General features: G+C 42.6%; 1 protein-coding gene across 1 annotated transcript in view; it reads left to right on the forward strand.

Moving 5' to 3' along the window:
- LOC129826101 (spermatid perinuclear RNA-binding protein-like) overlaps window positions 1-22,354 on the forward strand; it is a 51,020-nt gene extending 28,666 nt beyond the window's left edge. The window contains exons 12-18 of the mRNA XM_055886424.1: window positions 1,760-1,968; window positions 2,323-2,478; window positions 2,806-2,940; window positions 10,880-11,020; window positions 11,165-11,291; window positions 11,391-11,441; window positions 17,636-22,354. Of these exons, the coding sequence (XP_055742399.1) occupies window positions 1,760-1,968; window positions 2,323-2,478; window positions 2,806-2,940; window positions 10,880-11,020; window positions 11,165-11,291; window positions 11,391-11,441; window positions 17,636-17,724 (908 nt within the window). The 3' untranslated portion in view covers window positions 17,725-22,354. The remainder of the gene's footprint in view (window positions 1-1,759; window positions 1,969-2,322; window positions 2,479-2,805; window positions 2,941-10,879; window positions 11,021-11,164; window positions 11,292-11,390; window positions 11,442-17,635) is intronic.
- The last annotated feature ends 1,531 nt before the right edge of the window (window positions 22,355-23,885 follow it).

Genomic DNA, 23,885 nt, shown 5'->3' on the forward strand with positions numbered 1-23,885 from the left:
CAGGTGACTGACAGATAGGGGGTTGAAATGGACTGGGGATTAATCCCCCTCCAGGCAGTCTCTCACACAATTATCTTTCTACACCTCGCCACCTCTCACAGGACACTTACCTACATTATAGGACGCACCACTTTCTCCCACTATCTGACACACCTGCTCCCTTCCTCAATTTCATTCCTTGTCTGCCTGGGCATTTAGATTAGACATGCCTTGACACCTGCCATGCTAACCTAGTTCAGAATCCACTGTCCTCTCACTGTCAACTGCATTTATTTTCAGCAAACTTAACATGTGTAAATATTTGTATGAACATAACAAGACTCAACAACTGAGACATAAACTGAACAAGTTCCACAGATGTGACTAACAGAAATGTTACTGAACAAAGGGGGGGGGTCAAAATCTAAAGTAACAGTCAGTATCTGGTGTGGCCACCAGCTGCATTAAGTACTACAGTGCATCTCCTCCTCATGGACTGCACCAGATTTGCCACTTCTTGCTGTGAGATGTTACCCCTCTCTGCCACCAAGGCACCTGCACGTTCCCGGACATTTCTGGGGCGAATGGCCCTAGCCCTCACCCTCCGATCCAACAGGTCCTAGACGCGCTCAATGGGATTGAGATCCGGGCTCTTCGCTGGCCATAGCAGAACACTGACATTCCTGTCTTGTAGGAAATCACGCACAGGACGAGCAGTATGGCTGGTGGCATTGTCATGCTGGAGGGTCATGTCAGGATGAGCCTGCAGGATGGGTACCACATGAGGGAGGAGGATGTCTTCCCTGTAACGCACAGCATTGAGATTGCCTGCAATGACAACAAGCTCAGTCGGATGATGCTGTGACACACCGCCCCAGACCATGACGGACCCTCCACCTCCAAATCGATCCCGCTCCAGAGTATAGGCCTCGGTGTAACGCTCATTCCTTCGACGATAAATTAGAATCCGACCATCACCCCTGGTGAGACACAACCGTGACTCGTCAGTGAAGAGCACTTTTTGCCAATCCTGTCTGGTCCAGGGACGGTGGGTTTGTGCCCATAGGTCACGTTGTTGCCGGTGATATCTTGTGAGGACCTGCCTTACAACAGGCCTACAAGCCCTCAGTCCAGCCTCTTTCAGCCTATTGCGGACAGTCTGAGCACTGATGGAGGGATTGTGCGTTCCTGGTGTAACTCGGGCAGTTGTTGCTATCCTGTACCTGTCCCGCAGGTGTGATGTTCGGATGTACCGATCCTGTGCAGGTGTTGTTACACGTGGTCTGCCACTGCGAGGACGATCAGCTTTCCGTTCTGTCTCCCTGTAGCGCCGTCTTAGGCGTTTCACAGTATGGACATTGTAATTTATTGCCCTGGCCACATCTGTAGTCATCATGCCTCCTTGCAGCATGCCTAAAGCACGTTCACATTTGGTGTTTTTCCAGAGTCCGTAGAAAGGCTTCTTTAGTGTCCTAAGTTTTCATAACTGTGACCTTAATTGCCAATCGTCTAAGTGTCTAACCGACCGTTCCACAGGTGCATGTTCATTAATTGTTTATGGTTCATTGAACAAGCATGGGAAACAGTCTTTTAAACCCTTTACAATGAAGATCTGTGAAGTTATTTGGATTTTTACAAATTATCTTTGAAAGACCAGGGTCCTGAAAAAAGGGACGTTTTTTTTGCTAAGTTTATAAAGTACTGTTCAGAATCTCAATCTATCTCATATAGTTTTAATTTATGTAATTGAAACCTATATGGTCTCCATGTTTCCTCCTAGTTCTGGACAATAACATGATGGACCCAAACCACCCCATGAACGCTCTGATAAGACTGAACCAGGTCCACCCAGGGCTGCAGTACAAGCTAATGTCCCAGTCCGGCCCGGTCCACGATCCAGTCTTCACCATGTCTGTGGACGTCCACGGCACTGTCTACGAGGCTTCCGGCGGCTCCAAGAAGATGGCCAAACTACGAGTAGCACTTAAGGTATCCAACAAACCTATTTCAGTAAATGGCATGGGAAGAATACATGGAGGGATGCATGTTACGAGATGATGAAGACGAGCAGTTAGGACAGGCAGAGGCCAGTAACATGAGAGAAGCATTGTATTGGATTGATGGAGAAGAGTGGATTTTTAAGAAAGATGATGTAGAATCATCTGTACATGTATTGTAGAACTGTGACACAGACAGTATTATTACATTGATACATTGCAGATATGACACAACTATTGGGTGCACTCTACCATGATAACACACAGTCCAAGGAAGTGCTCCTCCTCTTGATCTTACAGTATATATTATTTTACTATCTTTGTTCCTCTTGTTCCTGTTCTCCAGGTCCTACAGGCACTAGGTTGCCCAGCTGACTTCGATGTGGACCTGGACTCCCTGAGTGCTGACGGCGAGGGACCCAACCATAGAAGTGATAGAAACGACAGAATGTCCACCAGCTCCAGCAGAAACTCTGTCACCTCCTCCTCAGACGCACACGAGGTAACCACACAACAGTCACGCTAACAACACAACACGACCGTCACACGAACACTAGCTAACCACACAACCATCACACTGACAACATGATGTTACCACACAACTGTCACACGAACATGGAAACCTATTATAAATCTTAACAGAATTTGAAAGCTTTATATTCATGTCCAGATTGTGTCCGGTGGCTTTCATTGTGATTGCCTACAGTATATGCGATAGTTGTTCAACTGGTGTGCATCCATAATGGATATGTTTTGTGTGATTCACCGACTGAACCCCATCTCTTACAATTATAGAGAGGTAGTGATTTCATCCTATTATTATCCCTAGTCCCGCACCCCAGGCCCTCTCCTTACGGCAGGGGGCAAGAACCCAGTGATGGAGCTGAATGAGAAACGCAGAGGCCTGAAGTACGAACTCCTATCAGAGACCGGCGGCAGCTACGACAAACGCTTCATCATGGAGGCAAGTCTTTATACACACAAACACGCTTAAGCTGCTTTTTGTTGCGCAAAACGCTTCAGGAAGGGCCCAACGCTGCGTACAGAGCCCTCAGCGCACTCGCCCTCAGCGCACTGTAGGCTCCAAATCCTTGAGTTTCCTTGTATTTCGTTGGGAAGCAGCTGTGAAGCGAGCTGTAGCCTATTGCGTGTTTGTGTTTGAGTCTTATTAAAGAATGTGAAGAAAAATTAATTGTGTTTGCTGATTTTCTTTAAATCATGTATGGTTGTTTTTTGGCATAAATTAAATAAGTTCATATGGGCGGAATATCTTTAGTGTGTATGTGTGTGTTACATATGTGTGTGTGAATATATATATCTGTGTGTGTGTGTATATATATATCCTACTGAAATCAGTTATAGTTCATGCGAAAATATTTGGATCAGATAAAAGGCCAACATTGGTAACGTTTTTTTCCCGGTGGCTTGCATTGAAATGTGTGGCCTTATCGTGGCTTTCTATTGCGTAATTACTATGAATTAACGGACTTGTTTAAAAAAATATATAGTAAATAACATTCAAGTGTGGGAAATTCATTCTATTGAAACTAAAAAAACACGTTTTATTTCGCATCAGCAGATAGCATAATCTGCCCGTCCACAATTCCCCTGTGGTAAATATAAAGATCCAGTCCATAAAACAAAAATTGGAGCCCCTGTAACGGATGTGAAATGGCTAGCTAGTTAGACGCTTCGTGGGTGACTGTTGTTGAGGTGTGCAGAGGGTCCCTGGTTCGCGCCCGGGTCGGGGCGAGGGGACGGTTTAAAGTTATACTGTTACACCCCCTTACACTTCAGTGTTGTGATGCAAAATGCATAGCGCAAAATGCATAGTGCAAACTGCATAGAATTAGAAAGTACATGTACGATACATTGGAGATGATATAAGAAAAGTACTGGAAACAATAGAACACTATGAAAAATCTAGGAAACAAGGCCTGGTATACAGTGGGGCAAAAAAGTATTTAGTCAGCCACCAATTGTGCAAGTTCTCCCACTTAAAAAGATGAGGCCTGTAATTTTCATCATAGGTACACTTCAACTATGACAGACAAAATGAGAAAAGAAAATCCAGAAAATCACATTGTAGGATTTTTTATTAATTTATTTGCAAAGCTGTCTTAAAGGCAAAGGGTGGCTACTTTGAAGAATCTCAAATATAAATATATTTGGATTTGTTTAGCACTTTTCTGGTTACTACATGATTCCATATGTGTTATTTCATAGTTTTGATGTCTTCACTATTATTCTACAATGTAGAAAATAGTACAAATAAAGAAAATCCCTAGAATGAGTAGGTGTGTCAAATTTTGACTGGTACTGTATGTGAATTGACTCCAGTTTAAATAATTTGTTAAACACACTATATACCAATCCCTCAGCCATAGTTTTATAGCAGGCAAAATCTGTTCTGCTTTATTCAGAATCACAAGAAGCAGCAGACAAGGCAATCCAGTTTTTCCTTGGCTATTTTTATTATCCATGGGACCCCTGGCCCAGGCAATTTGTCAAACGATAAAAATAACACCAATTTCCCTCAAATCTACTGATCACTTCATCTCATTATACACAGACAATATTTTACTACAGTGTATCTCAATCCCTGGAAGAGGTGGCATTCACTGATACAGTGCATTTGGGAAATGTATTCCGACCCCTTCACTTTTCCCCCAAAGAATTACGTTACAGCCTTATTCTAAAATGGATTTAGCTTCCATTGCTAAAAGCTGGCAGCAAGCTAATAAATCTGCTGTTAGAACCAGTAAAGACCACTACCACTCTTTGATAGCGGTATTACTTTGGCTTCCCTCCAGGCCTGTGGACAAATCCTTTCCGATTAAATCCTTTCAGATTAAAGATATGACAGATGGTGTGGCTATGCCAGGAGGTTTGTCATTATTGATCGATAACAATAATTTTGCCACCTCCCACAATATACTTTTTTTTTTACGGCAAGTCATCATATTGCAGTACTTTTACTCTTAATAATAATTTGATGAAAGATTGAGTTGAATATGTCTTTTTTCCTATACTTTCATTTGAAACTTTTTGTTGAGTTTAGTCACACAATTTTTCAATTGACAGTAAGCCAGCCAGTCAAGACGTATTAGCCACTCCGTTTGCCCCATCTCTTTCAACCATATCGTTTTTCAATTCCTTATCAATCCATGGAGCCTTAACAGTTCTAACCATCTGTTTCTTAACAGGCGCATGTTAATCAATAATTGGAAGAAACAAATTCATAAATTCATCAAATGCAGCGCCTGGATGCTCCATATTAATCACATCAGACCAACAAATATTTTTAACATCATCCACATAAGAGTCACAGTAAAATCTTTTGTATGATCTCTTCTATAATATTTTAGGCCCAGCTTTTGAAACCATGGCTTTCCTGGATATAGCCACTGTATTGTGATCACTGCATCCAATGGGTACGGACACAGCTTTAGAACAAAGTTTTACAGTATTAGTAAAAATGTGATCGATACATGTGGATGATCTTGTTCCTGTAGTGTTTGTAAACACCCTGGTAGGTTGATTAATAACCTGAACCAGATTACAGGCACTGGTTACAGTGAGAAGCTTCTTCTTGAGCGGAAAGCGTGATGAAAACCAGTCAATATTCAGGTCCCTAAGAATGTAGGCCCCTCTGTTTACATCACATACACTATCAAGCATTTCACACACATTATTTAGATACTGACTGTTAGCACTTGGTGGCCTATATGAACACCCCAAAATAATAAGGCAGGTGAACATGCAACCACACTTCAATAACACTTGACATGAGATCTTCTCTAAGCATTACAGGGATATGGCTCTGAAGGGGTGGAAGACATGGTTTCAGGGTGGTCAGGTGGGTGGTTGGATGGATACATGGATGGGTGGGGTTAGGAAACGGGATGGGAGGTTGGCTACTTTTTGTTTATTGTCCTTTACATACTAAATGTATTACTTTTCTTAACTTTAATAGGGTCACAATGATCAATACTTTGTATCTACAGTGCCTTCGGAAGGTATTCAGACCCCTTGCTTTTTAAACATTGTTACGTTACAGCCTTATTCTAAAATGTATTATATTACATTTTTCCTCAGCAATCTAAACACAATAACCCATAATGACAAAGCCAAAACTGTTTATTAGACATTTTTGCAAATTTTCAAAAAATAAAAACAGATGCCTTATTTTCATAAGTATTCAGACCCTTTGCTATGAGACTCGAAATTGGGCTCAGGTGCATCCTATTTCCATTGATCATCCTTGAGTTGTTTCTACAACTTGGAGTCCACCTGTGGTCAATTCAATTGATTGGACATGATTTGGAAAGGCACACACCTGTCTATATAAAGTCCCACATTTGACAGTGCATGTCAGAGCAAAAACCAAGACATGAGGTCGAAGGAATTGTCCGTAGAGCGCCGTGACAGGATTGTGTCGAGGCACAGATCTGGGGAAGGTTACCAAAAAATGTCTGCAGCATTGAAGGTGGCCTCCATCGTTCTTAAATGTAAGGCGTTTGGAACTACCAAGACACTTCCTAGATCTGTCACCATCCCTACAGTGAAGCATGGTGGTGGTGGCAGCATCATGCTGTGGTGGATTTTTTTCAGTGGCTGTGATTGGGAGACTGGTCAGGATCGAGGGAAAGATGAACGGAGCAAAGTACAGAGAGATCCTTGATGAAAACCTGCTCCAGAGCGCTGAGGACCTCAGACTGCGGTGAAGGTTCACCTTCCAACAGGGCAACGACCCTAAGCACACAGCCAATACAATGCAGGAGTGGCTTCAGGACAAGTCTCTGAATGTCCTTGAGTGGCTCAGCCAGAGCCTGGACTTGAACACGATCAAACATCTTTGGAGAGACCTGAAAATAGCTGTGCAGCGACGCTCCCCATCCAACCTGACAGAGCTTGAGAGGATCTGCAGAGAATAACGAGAGAAACTCCTGAAATACAGGTGTGCCGAGCTTTGTTGCATCATACCCAAGAAGACTCGAGGCTGTTATCACTACCAAAGGTGCTTTAACAAAGTACTGAGTAAAGGGTCTGAATACTTATGTCAAATCAAATGTATTTATATAGCCCTTCTTACATCAGCTGATATCTCAAAGTGCTGTACAGAAACCCAGCCTAAAACCCCAAACAGCAAGCAATGCAGGTGTACCACATATGTAAATGTGATATTTCAGTTTATTATTTTTAATAAATTATTAAAAATGTCTAAACCTGTTTTTGCTTTGTCCTTATGGGGTATTGTGTGTAGATTGATGAGGGGGGAAAACAATTTAATACATTTTTAGAGTAAGGCTGTAACCTAACAAAATGTGGAAAAAGTCAAGGGGCCTGAATACTTTCCGAAGGCACGTTGTGTACCTTTTTTATAAAAGGTAAAGAATTAACTGAATATTAAGATTAATATTGTACCCCCCCCATTGTGGTTTTAGAGACACAAAGTAACAATACCCTATGATTAAAGGGACTGCATGCCAATCTATTACTGTGCTCTCACCTTCAAGTCACATGCACAATTATCAGCTTTCTTATTATTTCAATCGGCATTCATTCATTACCATCAGTGTTGCCATGTCAGTCATTTTTGCATGGCGGGAGAGTAACAATACTAGAAAACTGTTTTTTGGCAAACTCCAAGGTTCTCATGCGCTACGACATCCCTGTGTGTTCCGAGACATTGCAGAGTTTGACAGGTGCTTCTCGCAATTAGCAAGCAAACAAGAACTGATTTGATAAATTGATGCTTAAAACAAAGTACTGTGCACATATTTCATATGAATGGCCTACATTTAAAACCTTTTTGGAAATGGCAAGTTCACTTTCTAAATGCATCTCAAATGTTGGTGTGCTGTTCAGCAACTCACATCAGCAGAATGGGGGACCTTTTTATAGGTCAAGCAGGCAATGGCAGATGACCAACATACCTTTTGAGATATTGAATCCAATGTGGAGACATCAAAACGGTCTTCACTGGCCTTTAGCGCACCGGGAAGACCGGGAAAGCATAAAGGGAAGCACAGCCTAGAGCTGCCCAGTGACACGAGCCAACCAGATGAGCTAAACTATTTCTAGGCTCGCTTCGAGCCAAACAACACTGAAACATGCATGAGAGCACCAGCTGTTCTGGCCGCAGAGCCAGATGGATTACCAGGACGTGTACTGCAAGCATGCGCTGACCAACTGGCAAGTGTCTTCACTGACATTTTCAACCCCTCTGTAATACCAACATGTTTCAAGCAGACCACCATAGTCCCTGTGCCCAAGAACACTAAGGTCACCTGCCAAAATGACTACTGACCTGTAGCACTCATGTCTGTAGCCATGAAGTGCTTTGAAAGGCTGGTCATGGCTCACATCAAAACCATTATACCCAGAAACGCTAGACCCACTCCAATTTGCATACTGCCCTAACAGATCCACAGTGATGCAATCTCTATTGCACTCCACACTGCCCTTTCCCACCTGGACAAAAGGAACACCTATATGAGATTGCTATTCTTTGACTACAGTTCAGTGTTCAACACCATAGTGCCCTCAAAGCTCATCACTAAGCTAAGGACATAAACACCTCCCTCTGCAACTGGATCCTGGACTTCCTGACGGGCCGCCCCCAGGTGGTAAGGGTAGGTAACAACACATCCGCCACGCTGATCCTCACACAGGGGCCCCTCAGGGGTGTGTGCTCAGTCCCCTCCTGTACTCCCTGTTCACTCATGATTGCACGGCCAGGTACGACTCCAACACCATCATTAAGTTTGCAGATGACACACCAATGGTGGGCCTGACAACGACGAGACAGCCTATAGGGAGGAGGTCCGAGACCTGGCCTTTTGGTGCCAGGACAACAACCTCTTCCTCAACGTGATCAAGACAAAGGAGATGATTGTGGACTACAGGAAAATGAGGACCGAGTACGCCCCCATTCTCATCGATGGGGCTGTAGTGGAGCAGGTTGAGCGTGTCCACATCACCAACAAACTAACATGGTCCAAGCACACCATGAAAGACGTGAGGAGGGCACGACAAAACATATTCCCCCTCTGGAGACTGAAAAGATTCTGCATGGGTCCTCAGATCCTCAAAAGGTTCTTCAGCTGCTCCATCAAGAGCATCCTGACTGGTTGCATCATTGCCTGGTATGGCAACTGCTTGGCCTCCGACCGCAAGGCACTACAGAGGGTAGTGGATACGGCCCGGTACATCACTGGGGCCAAGATTTCTGCCATCCAGGACCTCTATATACCAGGCGGTGTCAGAGGAAGGCCCTAAAAATGGTCAAAGACTCCAGCCATTCTAATCATAGACTGTTCTCTCTGCTACCACACGGCAAGCGGTACTGGAGCACCAAGTCTAGGTCCAAGAGGCTTCTAAACATCTTCTACCCCCAAGCCATAAGACTCCTGAACATCTAATCAAAAGGCTACCCAGACTATTTGCATTGTCCACCCCCCTCCCCACCCTCTCTTTTACGCGACTGCTACTCTGTTATTATCTATGCATAGTCACTTTAATAACTCTACCTACATGTACATATTACCTCAATTACCTCGACTAACTGGTTCCCACGCAGATTGACTCTGTACTGGTACCTCCTGTATATAGTCACGCTATTGTTATTTTACTGCTGCTCTTTAATTACTTGTTCCTTTTATTTCTTATTCGTAATTTTTAAACTGCATTGTTGGTTATGGCCTTGTAAGTAAGCATTTCACTGTAAGTATTCGGTGCATGTGACTAATAAGATTTGATTTGATCTCAGACAAAGCAAGAATTATTGTCCTGCTGATGGCCCATTGGCTGTTGATGGGGGCTCTTAAATTTTTCAGGTGATTAATTAGAATGAATCTTTCAGAACATTCACATCTAACCCACTAGTCATCCAGCACACAGTCGTCTGGACACTTTCCCAGGTCAAGTCAGTCACATTCAGTCTTTTCATATCGTTTAATTTTTTTTTTTTTTGCTGTTAGCCTATTGGCCCAGCGTCGTCTGGGTTAGGGGAGGGTTTAGCCGGGCTAGAATGTCATTGTAAATAAGAATTTTTTCTTATCTGACTTGCCTAGTTAAATAAAGGTTAAATTAAAGAAAAATGAATAGGCTTCAGTCAGACTTGACATATTGGTGCCAATAGCCTAATACTCCTCCAATCGATGGAGAGATTCTGTGTGCTGCTGATAAGTTTGAGGGGATTGGCCAGAACAAGTCGCTGTGTAGAATCTCTAATAAAGGCAATTTCTATCCAACATATGCAGTTTGAATTAACATTTCAAGGAAATATTTTAGGCCTAGTTTTATTATTGATGTAATTAGATTCTGGAGCAAATTGAAAGAACATTTATTATTACCAGGTTAAAATAATTTTTCTTTTGGTTTATTTGTTTCTTCTGGGCTATTGAATATGTGCACGTTTTTAATTTATCAATACATGAATTAGTAGGCTAATGGATTAGGTATTACTTTTTTCAAGTAATCTCTTTTATTCTAACAAGGAAGGCAACAAAAGTGCATGCTTCCTGTGACTTGTTCAATCGCATACAGCACAGATGTTTTATAGACAAAGACAGCCAGCTGTGTGTGTGCGGGCGCGGCGCACCAGACATTTGGGGCGCGCCAGCCGTGTGGGTGTGGACAAAAGAGTCGCCTACGAAGGAGTTTGCTTCTTCTGCAGCATTTGTTGTAAATTATAACTCTGTGGCGGTGCTTCGCACATACACACACACATACATACACACACACAGACTTGCACACACACCCAGCAGCCTAGCACCTGCTTGACTTTTATTTAAGTCTTTTGACCTGAACAAGAGAAACTAAACTAGAGCCCAGTAGGTCAGGACAAGTGGCCCTAGTGTAGTTCTGAATGATTGAGTGTCTGTACTGTACTGTAGGTGGAGGTTGATAAACAGAAGTTCCGAGGCTCGGGGCCCAATAAGAAAGCGGCGAAGGCTTGCGCTGCCCTGGCTGCTCTGATGAGACTCTTCTCTGACTCCAAAGACCCCTGCAACAAGAAGAGGAGACCTACCACACTGGTGGGTGGACAAAGATCACTTTCAGCCCATCCATAGAATTCGAATGAGCCTATCAATATTAGTTGTGCAGTATACGTCTGAAAGTATGGAAATGTATGCAAAGGTGACGCTATAACCGTAACGAATGTGTGTGTTTGTTTGCAGGTGAAGAGAACTGTGTCATCAACTGTGACTATCCCAGCCCATGCCCATTCCAGGCCTAGAACAAGACCAGTGATGCATAGAGCACCCTCCATCAGCGCTCCCCCCACCCATGGCTACCTCCCAATAGGTAAGACCCGGGGCTTGGTGTTTGTAAATGTGTGTTTGTTAGGTTGTCACTATGTAAGCACTGCTCCTGTAGTTAAAGTTCCCTGACCTCTCTTTCCAGGCTATGGAGCTCCATATGGTTATGGTACTGCAGCTTACCTCCCTGCCTATGGTAAGCACATTGTTCATACCAGAGCCAGGACCAGCAGCTACTAGACAGTGTCACACATGCATGCGTTTTTAAAATATATATTTTTATATTTTATCCTCATTTTTCTCCCCAATTTTCGTGATCTCCAATTGCAATCTTGTCTTATCGCTGCAACTCCCCAACGGGCTCGGGAGAGGTGAAGGTCGAGTCATCCTTCCTCCAAAATATGCCCACCAAACCACGATTCTTAACACCCGCCCGCTTAACCCGGAAGCCAGTCGCACCAATGTGTCAGAGGAAACACCGTTCAACTGACGACCAAAGTCAGCCTGCAGGCACCTGGCCCACCACTAGGAATCACTAGAGCGCGATGAGCAAAGTATTCCCCCCCCGGCCAAACTCTCCCCTAACCCGGACGACGCTGGGCCAATTGTGGGCCGCCCTATGGGACTCCTTGTCACAGCCAGTTGTGAGACAGCCTGGGATCGAACCTGGGTCTGTAGTGATGCCTCAAGACCGCTGTGCCGCTCGGGAGGCCCCGCATGCGCTTACTTTTCCAACTCACCTTGCCATTTTCTGCTTTCCTGATTCTTAGCGAGGGTGCTCAGATGCAGAACAGTCAAATGTGAGTGCCTTCAGAAAGTATCCAGACCCCTTGACTTTTTTCACATTTTGTTAAATTACAAAGTGCTATTAAAATGCATGTAATTAGCATATTTTTTTAATCAACAATCTACACAAAATACTCTGTCAAAGTGGAAGAAAAGTTTGTATTCAACCACCTGAGTCAATACATATCACCTTTGGCAGCGATTACAGCTGTGAGTCTTTCTAGGTGTCTAAGTCTGAGCTTTGCAAACCTGGATTCTTCAAGCTCTGTCAAGTTGGTCATTTATCATTGCTATACAGCCATTTTCAAGCCTTGCCATAGATTTTCAAGCCGATTTAAGTCAACTGTAACTAGGCCTCTCAGGAACATTCAGTGTTCAAACTCCGTAGTCCTTGCTAATGACAAGCATACCCATAAGATGATGCAGCAACCACCATGCTTGAAAATGTGAAGAGTGGTACTTGGTGATGTGTTTAGTTGGATTTGCCCTAAACATAATGTTTTGTATTCAGGATTCTCTCAGAGATGCCGTAGCAGTGCAGACGTGTTTTTAGGCTAGGTATCATTGTTTTAGTTTACAATGGAGCCCCTAGTTCCACTCATACATCTGATACCTCCTTTGTCCCACCTCCCACACATGCGGTGACCTCACCCATTATAACCAGCATGTCCAGAGATGCAACCTCTCTTATCATCACTCAGTGCCTGGGCTTACCTCCGCTCTACCCGCACCCCACCATACCCCTGTCTGCACAATATGCCCTGAATCTATTCTACCACGCCCAGAAATCTGCTCCTTTTATTATTTGTTCCCAACGCTCTAGACGACCAGTTTTGATATCCTTTAGCCGTACCCTCATCCTACTCCTCCTCTGTTCCTCGGGTGATGTGGAGGTAAACCCAGTCCCTGCGTGTCCCCAGGCAACCTCATTTGTTGACTTCTGTGATCGGAAAAGCCTTGGTTTCATGCATGTTAACATCAGAAGCTTCCTCCCTAAGTTTGTTTTACTCACTGCTTTAGCACACTCCGCCAACCCTGATGTCCTTGCCGTGTCTGAATCCTGGTTTAGGAAGGCCACCAAAAATTCTAAGATTTCTATACCCAACTACAACATTTTCCGTCAAGATAGAACTTCCAAAGGTGGAGGAGTCACAATCTGCTGCAGAGATAGCCTGCAAAGTACTGTCATACTTTCCAAGTCTATACCCAAACAGTTCGAACTTCTAATCTTAAAAATGAATCTCTCCAGAAATAAGTCTCTCACTGTTGCCGCATGTTATCGACCCCCCTCTGCTCCCAGCTGTGCCCTGGACACCATATGTGAATTGATTGCCCCCCATCTAGCTTCAGAGTTTGTTCTGTTAGGTGACCTAAACTGGGATATGCTTAACACCGCGGCAGTCCTACAATCTAAGCTAGATACCCTCAATCTCACACAAATCATCAAGGAACCCACCAGGTACAATCCTAAATCCGTAAACATGGGCACCCTCATAGACATTATCCTGACCAACTTGCCCTCCAAATACACTGCTGTTTTCAATCACATTCTAGTGATTCCCTGATCCACCTCTACGTAGACGACACCATTCTGTATACTTCTGGCTCTTCCTTGGACACTGTGCTAACTAACCTCCAAACGAGCTTCAATGCCATACAACACTCCTTCCATGGCCTCCAACTGCGCTTAAATGCTAGTTAAACCAAATGAATGCTCTTCAACCGTTCACCACCCGCCCGCCCGACTAGCATCACCACCCTGGACGGTTCTGACCTGGAATATGTGGACAACTATAAATACCTAGGTGTCTGGCTAGACTGTAAACTCTCCTTCCAGACTCATATTAAAAATCTCCAATCCAAAATCAAATCTAGAATCGGCTTTCTATTTCGTAACAAAGCCTCCGTCACTCACGCCGCCAAACCTACCCTTGTAAAACTAACTATCCTACCGATCCTCGACTTCGGCAATGTCATCTACAAAATAGCTTCCAATACTCTACTCAGCAAACTGGATGCAGTCTATTACAGTGCCATCCGTGTTGTTACCAAAGCCCCTTATACCACCCACCACTACGACCTGCATGCTCTTGTCGGCTGGCCCTCGCTACATATTCGTCGCCAGACCAACTGGCTCCAAGTCATCTATAAGTCTATGCTAGGTCAAGCTCCGCCTTATCTCAGTTCACTGGTCACGATAACAACACCCACCTGTAGCACACGTTCCAGCAGGTATATCTCACTGATCATCCCCAAAGCCAACACCTCATTTGGCCACCTTTCCTTCCAGTTCTCTGCTGCCAGTGACTGGAACGAATTGCAAAAATCGCTGAAGCTGGAGACTTATATTTCCTTCACCAACTTCAAACATCAGCTAACCGATCGCTGCAGCTGTACATAGTCCATCTGTAAATAGCCCACCCAATCTACCTACCTCATCCCCATACTGTTTTTAATTACTTTTCTGCTCTTTTGCACACCAGTATCTCTACTTGCACATCATCTGCTCATTTGTCACTCCAGTGTTAATCTGCTAAATTGTTATTCTTCGCTACTATGGCCTATGTATTGCCTACCTCCTCATGCCTTTTGCACACACTGTATATAGACTTTCTTTTTTTCTACTGTGTCATTGACTTGTTTATTGTGTTATTGGCTTGTTTATCCATGTTATTTCATGTGTAACTCTGTGTTGTTGTCTGTGTCACACTGCTTTGCTTTATCTTGGCCAGGTCGCAGTTGTAAATGAGAACTGGTTCTCAACTAGCCTACCTGGTTAAATAAAGGTGAAATAAAATTTTAAAAAAGGACAAAAAGTTAATTTCTTTGCCCCATTCTTTGCAGTATTGTTCTGTACAGGCTTCCTTTTCACTCTGTCATTTAGGTTAGTATTGTGGAGTATTGTTGATCCACCCATTTAACTCTGTAATAACTGTTTTAAAATCCCCATTGGTATCATGGTGAAATCCCTCAGCAGTTTCCTTCCTCTCTGTCAACTCGGGGATTCGATCTAGCAACCTTTCGGTTACTGGCCCAACGCTCTAATCTTGGCTACCTGCTGCCCCAAATGAGGGACCTTACAGAAAATTGGGGTACAGCAATGGGGAGTCATTCAAAAATCATGATAAACACCATTATTGTACACAGTTAGTTCATGCAACTTTTCTGGTTACTACAGTTGAAGTCAGAAGTTTACATACACTTAGGTTGGCCTCATTAAAACTCAACCACTCCACACATTTCTTGTTAACAAACCTATAGTTTTGGCTTCTCGGTTAGGACATCTACTTTGTGCATGACACAAGTCATTTTTTCAACAGTTGTTTACAGACAGATTATTTCATAATTCACTGTATCACAATTCCAGTGGGTCAGAAATTTACATACAGTAAGTTGACTGTGCCTTTAAACAGCTTGGAAAATTCCAGAAAATTGTGTCAAGACTATCAGAAGCTTCTGATAGGCTAATTGACATAATTTGAGTCAATTGGAGGTGTACCTGTGGATGTATTTCAAGGCATACCTTCAAACTCAGTGCCTCTTTGCTTGACATCATGGGAAAATCAAAAGAAATCAGCCAAGGCCTCAGAAAATAAATTGTAGACCTCCACAAGTCTGGTTCATCCTTGGGAGCAATTTCCAAACCCCTGAAGGTACCACGTTCATCTGTACAAACAACAGTATGCAAGTATAAACACCAAGGGACAACCCAGCCGTCATACCGCTCAGGAAGGAGATGTGTTCTGTCTTGGAGATGAATGTACTTTGGTGCGAAAAGTGCAAATCAATCCCAGAACATCAACAAAGGACCTTGTGAAGATGCTGGAGGAAACAGGTACAGAAGTATCTATATTCAAAGTAAAACGAGTCCTATATCGACATAACCTGAAAGGCCGCTCAGCAAGGAGGAAGCCACTGCTCCAAAACCGCCATAAGAAAGCCAGACTATGGTTTGCAACTGCACATGGGGACAAAGATTGTACTTTTTGGAGAAACGTCCTCTGGTCTGATGAAACAAAAATTGAACTGTTTGGCCATAATGACCATCATTATGTTTGGAGAAAAAAAGGGGGCTGGGGGAGCTTGCAAGGCGAAGACACCATCCCCAACCGTGAAGCACGGGAGTGGCAGCATCATGTTGTGGGGGTGCTTTGCTGCAGGTGGGACTGGTGCACTTGACAAAATATATGGCATGAGAAAGGAAGATAATGTGTATATTTTGAAGCAACATCTCAAGACATCAGTCAGAAAGTTAAATGCTTGGTCACAAATGGGTCTTCCAAATGGACAATGACCCCAAGCATACTTCCAAAGTTGTGGCAAAATGGCTTAAGGATAACAAAGTCAAGGTATTGTAGTGGCCATCACAAAGCCCTGACCTCAATCCTATAGACAATTTGTGGGCAGAAATGAAAAGCGGGTGCGAGCAAGGAGGCCTACAATCCTGACTCAGTTACACCAGCTCTGTCAGGAGGAATGGGCCAAAATTCACCCAACTTATTGTGGGATGCTTGTGGAAGGCTACCCAAAACGCTTGACCCAAGTTAAACGATTTAAAGGCAATGCTACCAAATACTAATTGAGTGTATGTAAACTTCTGACCCACTGGGAATGTGATGAAAGAAATTAAAGCTGAAATAAATATTCTCTCTACTATTATTCTGACATTTAACATTCTTAAAATAAAGTGGTGATCCTAACTGACCTAAAACAGGGAATTTTAACTTGGATTAAATGTCAGGAATTGTGAAAAACTGAGTAAAAATGTTTTTGGTTAAGGTGTATGTAAACTTCCGACTTCAACTGTACATGATTCCATATGTGTTGTTTGATAGTTTTGATGTCTTCACTATTATTCTACAATGTAGAAAATAGTAAAAATAAAGAAAAACCTTTGAATGAGTAGATGAGTAAACTTTTGACTGGTACTGTATGTTCTAAGTTTCATTTGAATGGATAGACTGTACAATTTGGTTATTTTTTTTGTAGGTTTTCTCTCGAGGATGCCTTCAGTAATGTTCCCTGTCATGCGATTGTCCCCAGCCTCTCCTGTTTTCCGCCACTACTACCCATTTTAGGATAGGTGTTCACCCCCATGTGTACAACAGACGGAGAACCTTAACTAAAATATATATATATATATTTTTGTATGATGTATATTTTTATACATACAAAAATGGTTGAATGCACAGTGACATTAATCTTGTTCATTGGATATTGATTTGTCCACAAATGTTTGTTATAGATTAAGACCTAAATACTTAAGTTTAATTGGTTACTTGATTTGTTTGAGACTTATTTTGAGATATATGTTTTTAAATTATACAATTAAAATGTGTTTATCATATATTATTCATCAGTTGAGTACCAGTACTTAACTTGCATAGCATTCTGAAATTCACAGCTAGACCCAATTCACCACTTTTTCATATCCACCACAATCCTCTACCACTCTTCATCTAATCAAACACACGATCTCTCCATAATCAAACCACATTATCAATATCAAAATGTGCCTTTTCGTTTGTAACACTGCCTCCTATAGGCCACGGCTGTAATCACAGTTTCTCTGCTCCCTCCACTTCTTTCTCCCTCTCTCTTTAGGTGGCCTGTACATTGACAGTGCCTTTTACCAGCCACAGACTATTGCCACTCCTATTATAATTCACCTGGGTCCTCAGGATCTCTTCTGACCTCAGCAGCCAGCAGGGGATCTCATTTGACCTCTGCTCTCTAGAGCCATCAGGGGACGACTAAGTTTTGACTTAGCTTCCAGTTTCCTGTCTGACCAGGCTCTCATTACCTTATTAAAGGGGTACTTCAGTATTTTTGCAATGAGGCCTTTTATGTACTTTGTGGATACCATTTTTATGTCTGTGTCCAGTATGAACGTCTAGTAACCCAAAGGTTGCAATCATTTTTCAAATCTCATCACGAACAACTTTAGCGTTTTTGTTAATTAGCAACTTTTCAACTACAAAAATGTTAGCTAACCATTCCACTAATCTTAATCTTAACCCTTTTAGCTAACCATAACTTTAACCCTTTAGCTAACCCTTCCCTTAACCCTAACATTTTAACCTAACTCCTAAACTTAACCTTAACCCTAACCACTAGCCTGGCGTTGGCCATCTAGCAAGAATTTGTAACATATCATACATTTGGCAAATTCGTAACATATAAACTGAACAAAAACATAAACGCAACATGTAAAGTTCCATACACACCAAAAGCTTATTTCTGTCAAATGTTGTTCACAAATTTGTTTACATCTCTGTTAGTGAGCATTTCTCCTTTGCCAAGATAATCCATCCACCTGATAGGTGTGGCCTATGAAGAAGCATGATCATTACACAGGTGAACACTGTGCTAGGGACAAAATGTCTCTAAAATATGCAGTTTTGTCACACAACACAATGACACAGATGTCTCAAGTTTAGAGGGAGCGTGCAATTGGCATGCTGACTGCAGGAATGTCCACCAGAGCTGTTGCCAGATAATTTAATGTTCATTTCTCTACCATAAGCCGCCCCCATATTGGGATACAGCTACCCATTCTTGAAACTACCTCTATCTTCCTTCATACTAGACAGAGACATAAACATGGTATTCACGAGTGTATCTTACTCTGGGGAAGTAGATAAAAGGCCTCATTGCCAAAATCACGAAGTATCCCTTTAAGACTGTGTCCAGATTCTCCACCTCCACCCTTCCCATGAATGAATTGTGCAAGTGCACACTAGGTCGGAAAATCGGGACCCATCTCTGAGCAGACATCAATCCAAGAAGAAGAAGCAATACATCAGAGTTGGAATTATTTCCCAATATGTTGCAATACTTGACTTTAGCTTCAAATCTACTTGGAAATAGTGGAAATGGATTGGCACAACACTGCAATATTCATGTGATATATACTGAGTATACCAAACATTAAGAACACCTTCCTAAAATTGAACACCTTCCTAATATTGACTTGCACCCTCCCCTTTTGCCATCAGAACAGCCTCAATTCGTCAGGGCTTGGACTCTACAATGTGTCGAAAGCATTCCACAGGGATGCTGGCCCATATTGACTCCAATGCTTCCCACTGTTGTCAAGTTAGCTGGATGTTCTTTGGGTGGTGGACCAATCTTGGTACACACGAGAAACTGTTCAGCGTGGAAACACCAGCAGGTTTGCAGTTCTTGACACAAACCAGTGTGCCTGGCACCTACTACCCTGTTCAAAGGCACTTAAATATTTTGTCTTGCCCAATTACCCTCTGAATGGCACACACACAATTTATGTCTCAAGGCTTGAAAGTCCTTCTCCCCTTCATCTACACTGATTTGAAGTGGATTTAACAAGTGACATCAGTGAGGGAGCATAGCTTTCACCTGGATTCACCTGTTTAGTCTATGTCATGGAAAGAGCAGATGTACTTAATGTTTTATGTACTCAGGTGTATGTATCTATATACAATATTTGTGTAATTATGGGGGTGTGTGTTTTTTGAGTATGTTTAACCCAATAAGGATATGATTTGTATTTATTTATGATACATGTCAATTAATGCGTATTTTACCACAATGTAAATGCATTTATATCAAGCACCTTTGTATACAATATACACAGCAGTGTATATATAGAAGTTAATTTGCATGTATCATTTGTACGTACTGTACAGTAGAAACAAATCTGTTTTGTATTTAATTCCAGATTTAACGGTGTAAGCAGAGAGTAGACTCGTCCTAGTCCAATGTAATGTTTTTAAAATCTCCTAGCAGCAGTTAATAGCAATACTCCACTCAGGGCAACACGTTGACATCTGGAATTATGTCTACAACCCAGAAAGCAATAGCGCTCTCAATTTCTCTCTGTTTCCAACACACACACACACACACACACAATCCTGTAACAGTGTGCAAGACGTGAATGTACCTTTCAACTTTTCTCATATCCAAATCAAAGTTTATTGGTCGTGTACACAGATTTGCAGATGTTATTGCAGGTGCAGCGAAATGCTTGTGTTTCTAGCTCCAACAGTGCGGTAATGCCTAGCAATAATAATAATAATAATTAAAAAAAATAATACACACATAATTAAGAAATGTCTGAAACCGGAATCTAAATATGTACATACAGTGCATTCGTGAAAGTATTCAGACACCTTGACTTTGTCACATTTTGTTACGTTACAGCCTTATTCAAAAATGTATGAAATCATTTTTTCCACTCATCATTCTACACACAATACCCCATAATGACAAAGCAAAAATAGGTTTTTAGAATTTTAGAATTGATAAAAAACAGATACCTTATTTACGTAAGTATTCAGACCCTTTGCTATGAGACTCGAAATTGAGCTCAGGTGCATGGGAGAAGCATCCAGAAGGCCAACCATCTCTGCAGCCCTCTACCAATCCGGCCTTTATGGTTGAGTGGCCAGACGGAAGCCACTCCTCAGTAAAAGGCATATGGCAGCCCGCTTGGAGCTTGCCAAAAGGCACCTTAAGGACTCTCAGACCATGAGAAACAATAATCTCTGCTCTGATGAAACCAAGATGGAACTCTTTGGCCTGAATGCCAAGTGTCACGTCTGGAGGAACCCAGGCACCATCCCTACGGTGAAGCATAGTGGTGGCAGTATCATGCTGTGGGGATATTTTTCAGCGGCAGGGATTGGGAGACTAGTCAGGATTAAGGCAAAGATGAACAGAGCAAAGTACAGAGAGATCCTTGATGAAAACCTGCTCCAGAACGCTGAGGACCTCAGACTGGGGCCAAGGTCCACCTTCTAACAGGACAACGACCCTAAGCACACAGCCAAGACAAAGCAGGAGTGGCTTCGGGGACAAGTCTCAATGTCCTTGAGTGGCCCAGCCAGAGCTCGGCTTGAACCCTATCGAACATCTTTGGAAAGACCTGAAAATATCTGTGATGCAACGCTCCCTATCCAAAATGACAGAGCTTGAGAGGATCTGCAGAGAAGAATGGGAGAAACTCCCCAAATACAGGTGTACCAAGCTTGTAGCGTCATACCCAAGAAGACTTGATGCTGTAATCGCTGCCAAAGGTTCTTCAACAGAGTACTGAGTAAATGGTCTGAGTACTTATGTAAATGTGCTATTTCCTGTTTTTTTTAAGACAATTGCTAAAGTTTCTAAAAAAACATTTTTTTTGCTTTGTTATTATGGGATATTGTGTGTAGATTGATAATAAAACATTTAATACATTTTAGGATAAGGCTGTATCATAACAAAATGTTTAAAAAATCAAGGGGTCTGAATACTTTCCGAATGCACTATATTTAAAGTGTATATCAGTGGAGGCTGCTGAGGGGAGGACGGCTCATAATAATGGCTGGAATGGAGTGAATTGTATAAAAAAACACATGGTTTTCATAAGTTTGATACCATTCCATTCACTCCCTTAAACTCCATTCCAGCCATTATTATGAGCTGTCCTCCCCTCAGCAGCCTCCACTGATGTATGTAAATATATATATATATACATATAATGGTGTGTAAAGACAGTATGGACAATATATTAATAGGAAAGGTGTGTACAGCAGTAGGTATATAGGATGAGCCATGACTAGAATACAGTATATGCATATAATGTAGGTCAAACAGTATGTAAACATTATTAAAGTGACCAGTGTTCAATGACTAGAGTACAGTATGTAAACATTATTAAAGTGACCCGTGTTAAATGACCTGAATGCAGTATGTAAACATTATTAAAGTGACCAGTGTTCAATGACTAGAATGCAGTATATACAGTTGAAGTCAGAAGTTTACATACACCTTAGCCAAATACATTTAAACTCAGTTTTTCACAATTCCTGACATTTAATCCTAGTAAAAATTCCCTGTTTTAGGTCAGTTAGGATCACCACTTTATTTTAAGAATGTGAAATGTCAGAATAATAGTAGAGAGTGTCACGCCCTGACCTTAGAGAGACGTTTTATTTCTCTATTTGGTTAGGTCAGGGTGTGATTTGGGGTGGGCATTGTATGTTGTCTATTTCTTTGTTTTTGTCCGAGTATGGTTCCCAATCAGAGGCAGCTGTCTATCGTTGTCTCTGATTGGGAATCATACTTAGGCAGCCCTTTTCCCACTTTCTGTTGTGGGATCTTGTTTTTGTTAGTTGCTGGTTTAGCTCTACAATACTTTATGTGTCGTTTATCTTTCTTGTTTTTTTGGTGTTCATTTAATAAATTCAAAATGTACGCCTACCACGCTGTACCTTGTTCTCATTCCTACGACAGCCGTAACAGAGAGAATTATTTATTTCAGCTTTTATTTCTTTCATCACATTCACAGTGGGTCAGAAGTCTACATACACTCAATTAGTATTTGGTAGCATTCCCTTTAAATTGTTTAACTTGGGTCAAATGTTTCGGGTAGGGTGAATTTTGGCCCATTCCTCCTGACAGAGCTGGTGTAACTGAGTCAGTTTTTTATAGGCCTCCTTGCTCGCACACACTTTTTCAGTTCTGCCCACAAATTTTCTATGGGATTGAGGTCAGGGCTTTGTGATGGCCACTCCAATACCTTGACTTTGTTGTCCTTAAGCCATTTTGCCACAACTTTGGGAGTATGCTTGGGGTCATAGTCCATTTGGAAGACCCATTTGCGACCAAGCTTTAACTTCCTGACTGATGTCTTGAGATGTTGCTTCAATATATACACATACTTTTCCTGGTTCATGATGCCATCTATTTTATGAAGTGCACCAGTCCCTCCTGCATCAAAGCACCCCCACAACATGATGCTGCCACCCCCGTGCTTCATGGTTGGGATGGTGTTCTTTGGCTTGCAAGCCTCCCCCTTTTTCCTCGAAACATAACGATGGTCATTATGGCCAAACAGTTACATTTTTGTTTCATCACACCAGAGGACATTTCTCCAAAAAGTACGATCTTTGTCCCCATGTGCAGTTGCAAACCGTAGTCTGGCTTTCTTATGGCGGTTTTGGAGCAGTGGCTTCTTCCTTGCTGAGCGGCCTTTCAGGTTATGTCGATATAGGACTCGTTTTACTGTGGATATAGATACTTTTGTACCTGTTTCCTCCAGCATCTTCACAAGGTCATTTGATGTTGTTCTGGGATTGATTTGCTGTAACGTCCTGACCAGAGTTCTTATGTGTTGTGCTTGTTTTAGTGTTGGTCAGGACGTGAGCTGGGTGGGCATTCTATGTTGTGTGTCTAGTTTGTCTGTTTCTGTGTTCAGCCTAATATGGTTCTCAATCAGAGGCAGCTGTCAATCGTTGTCCCTGATTGAGAATCACATATAGGTGGCTTGTTTTATTTTGGGGATTTTGTGGGTGGTTGTCTCCTGTGTCAGTGTTTGTGCCACATGGGACTGTGACGGTTAGTACGTTTGTTGTTTTGTATTTTGTCTAGTTTTCATGTTTTTAAATTATGGAAACTTACCACGCTGCACATTGGTCCTCCGATCCTTCTCGCCTCTCCTCGTCTGAGGAGGAGGACGACTTAGACTGCCGTTACAGAACCACCCACCTAACTCGGACCAAGCAGCGTGGCTTCGGGCAGCAGCAGCGGCCCACTACACAGGACTCCTGGACATGGGAGGAAATTATGAACGGTTAAGGACCCTGGGCTAAGGTTGGAAAGGATCGCCTCCCATGGGAACAGCTGGAGGCAGCTAGGAGAGCAGAGGCAACCGGAGAGAGGAACCGGCGTTATGAAGGTACGCTGCTAGCACGGAAACCCGAGAAGAAATCCCAAAAATGTCTTGGGGGGGGGGGGATAAAGGGAAGTGTGGCGAAGTCAGGTAGGAAACCTGCGCCCACTTCCCATGCTTATCGTGGAGAGCGGGAGTACGGGCAGGCACCGTGTTATGCGG

The sequence above is a fragment of the Salvelinus fontinalis genome, chromosome 28 (assembly GCF_029448725.1).
Source record: "Salvelinus fontinalis isolate EN_2023a chromosome 28, ASM2944872v1, whole genome shotgun sequence".
Taxonomy (NCBI): Eukaryota; Metazoa; Chordata; class Actinopteri; order Salmoniformes; family Salmonidae; genus Salvelinus; species Salvelinus fontinalis.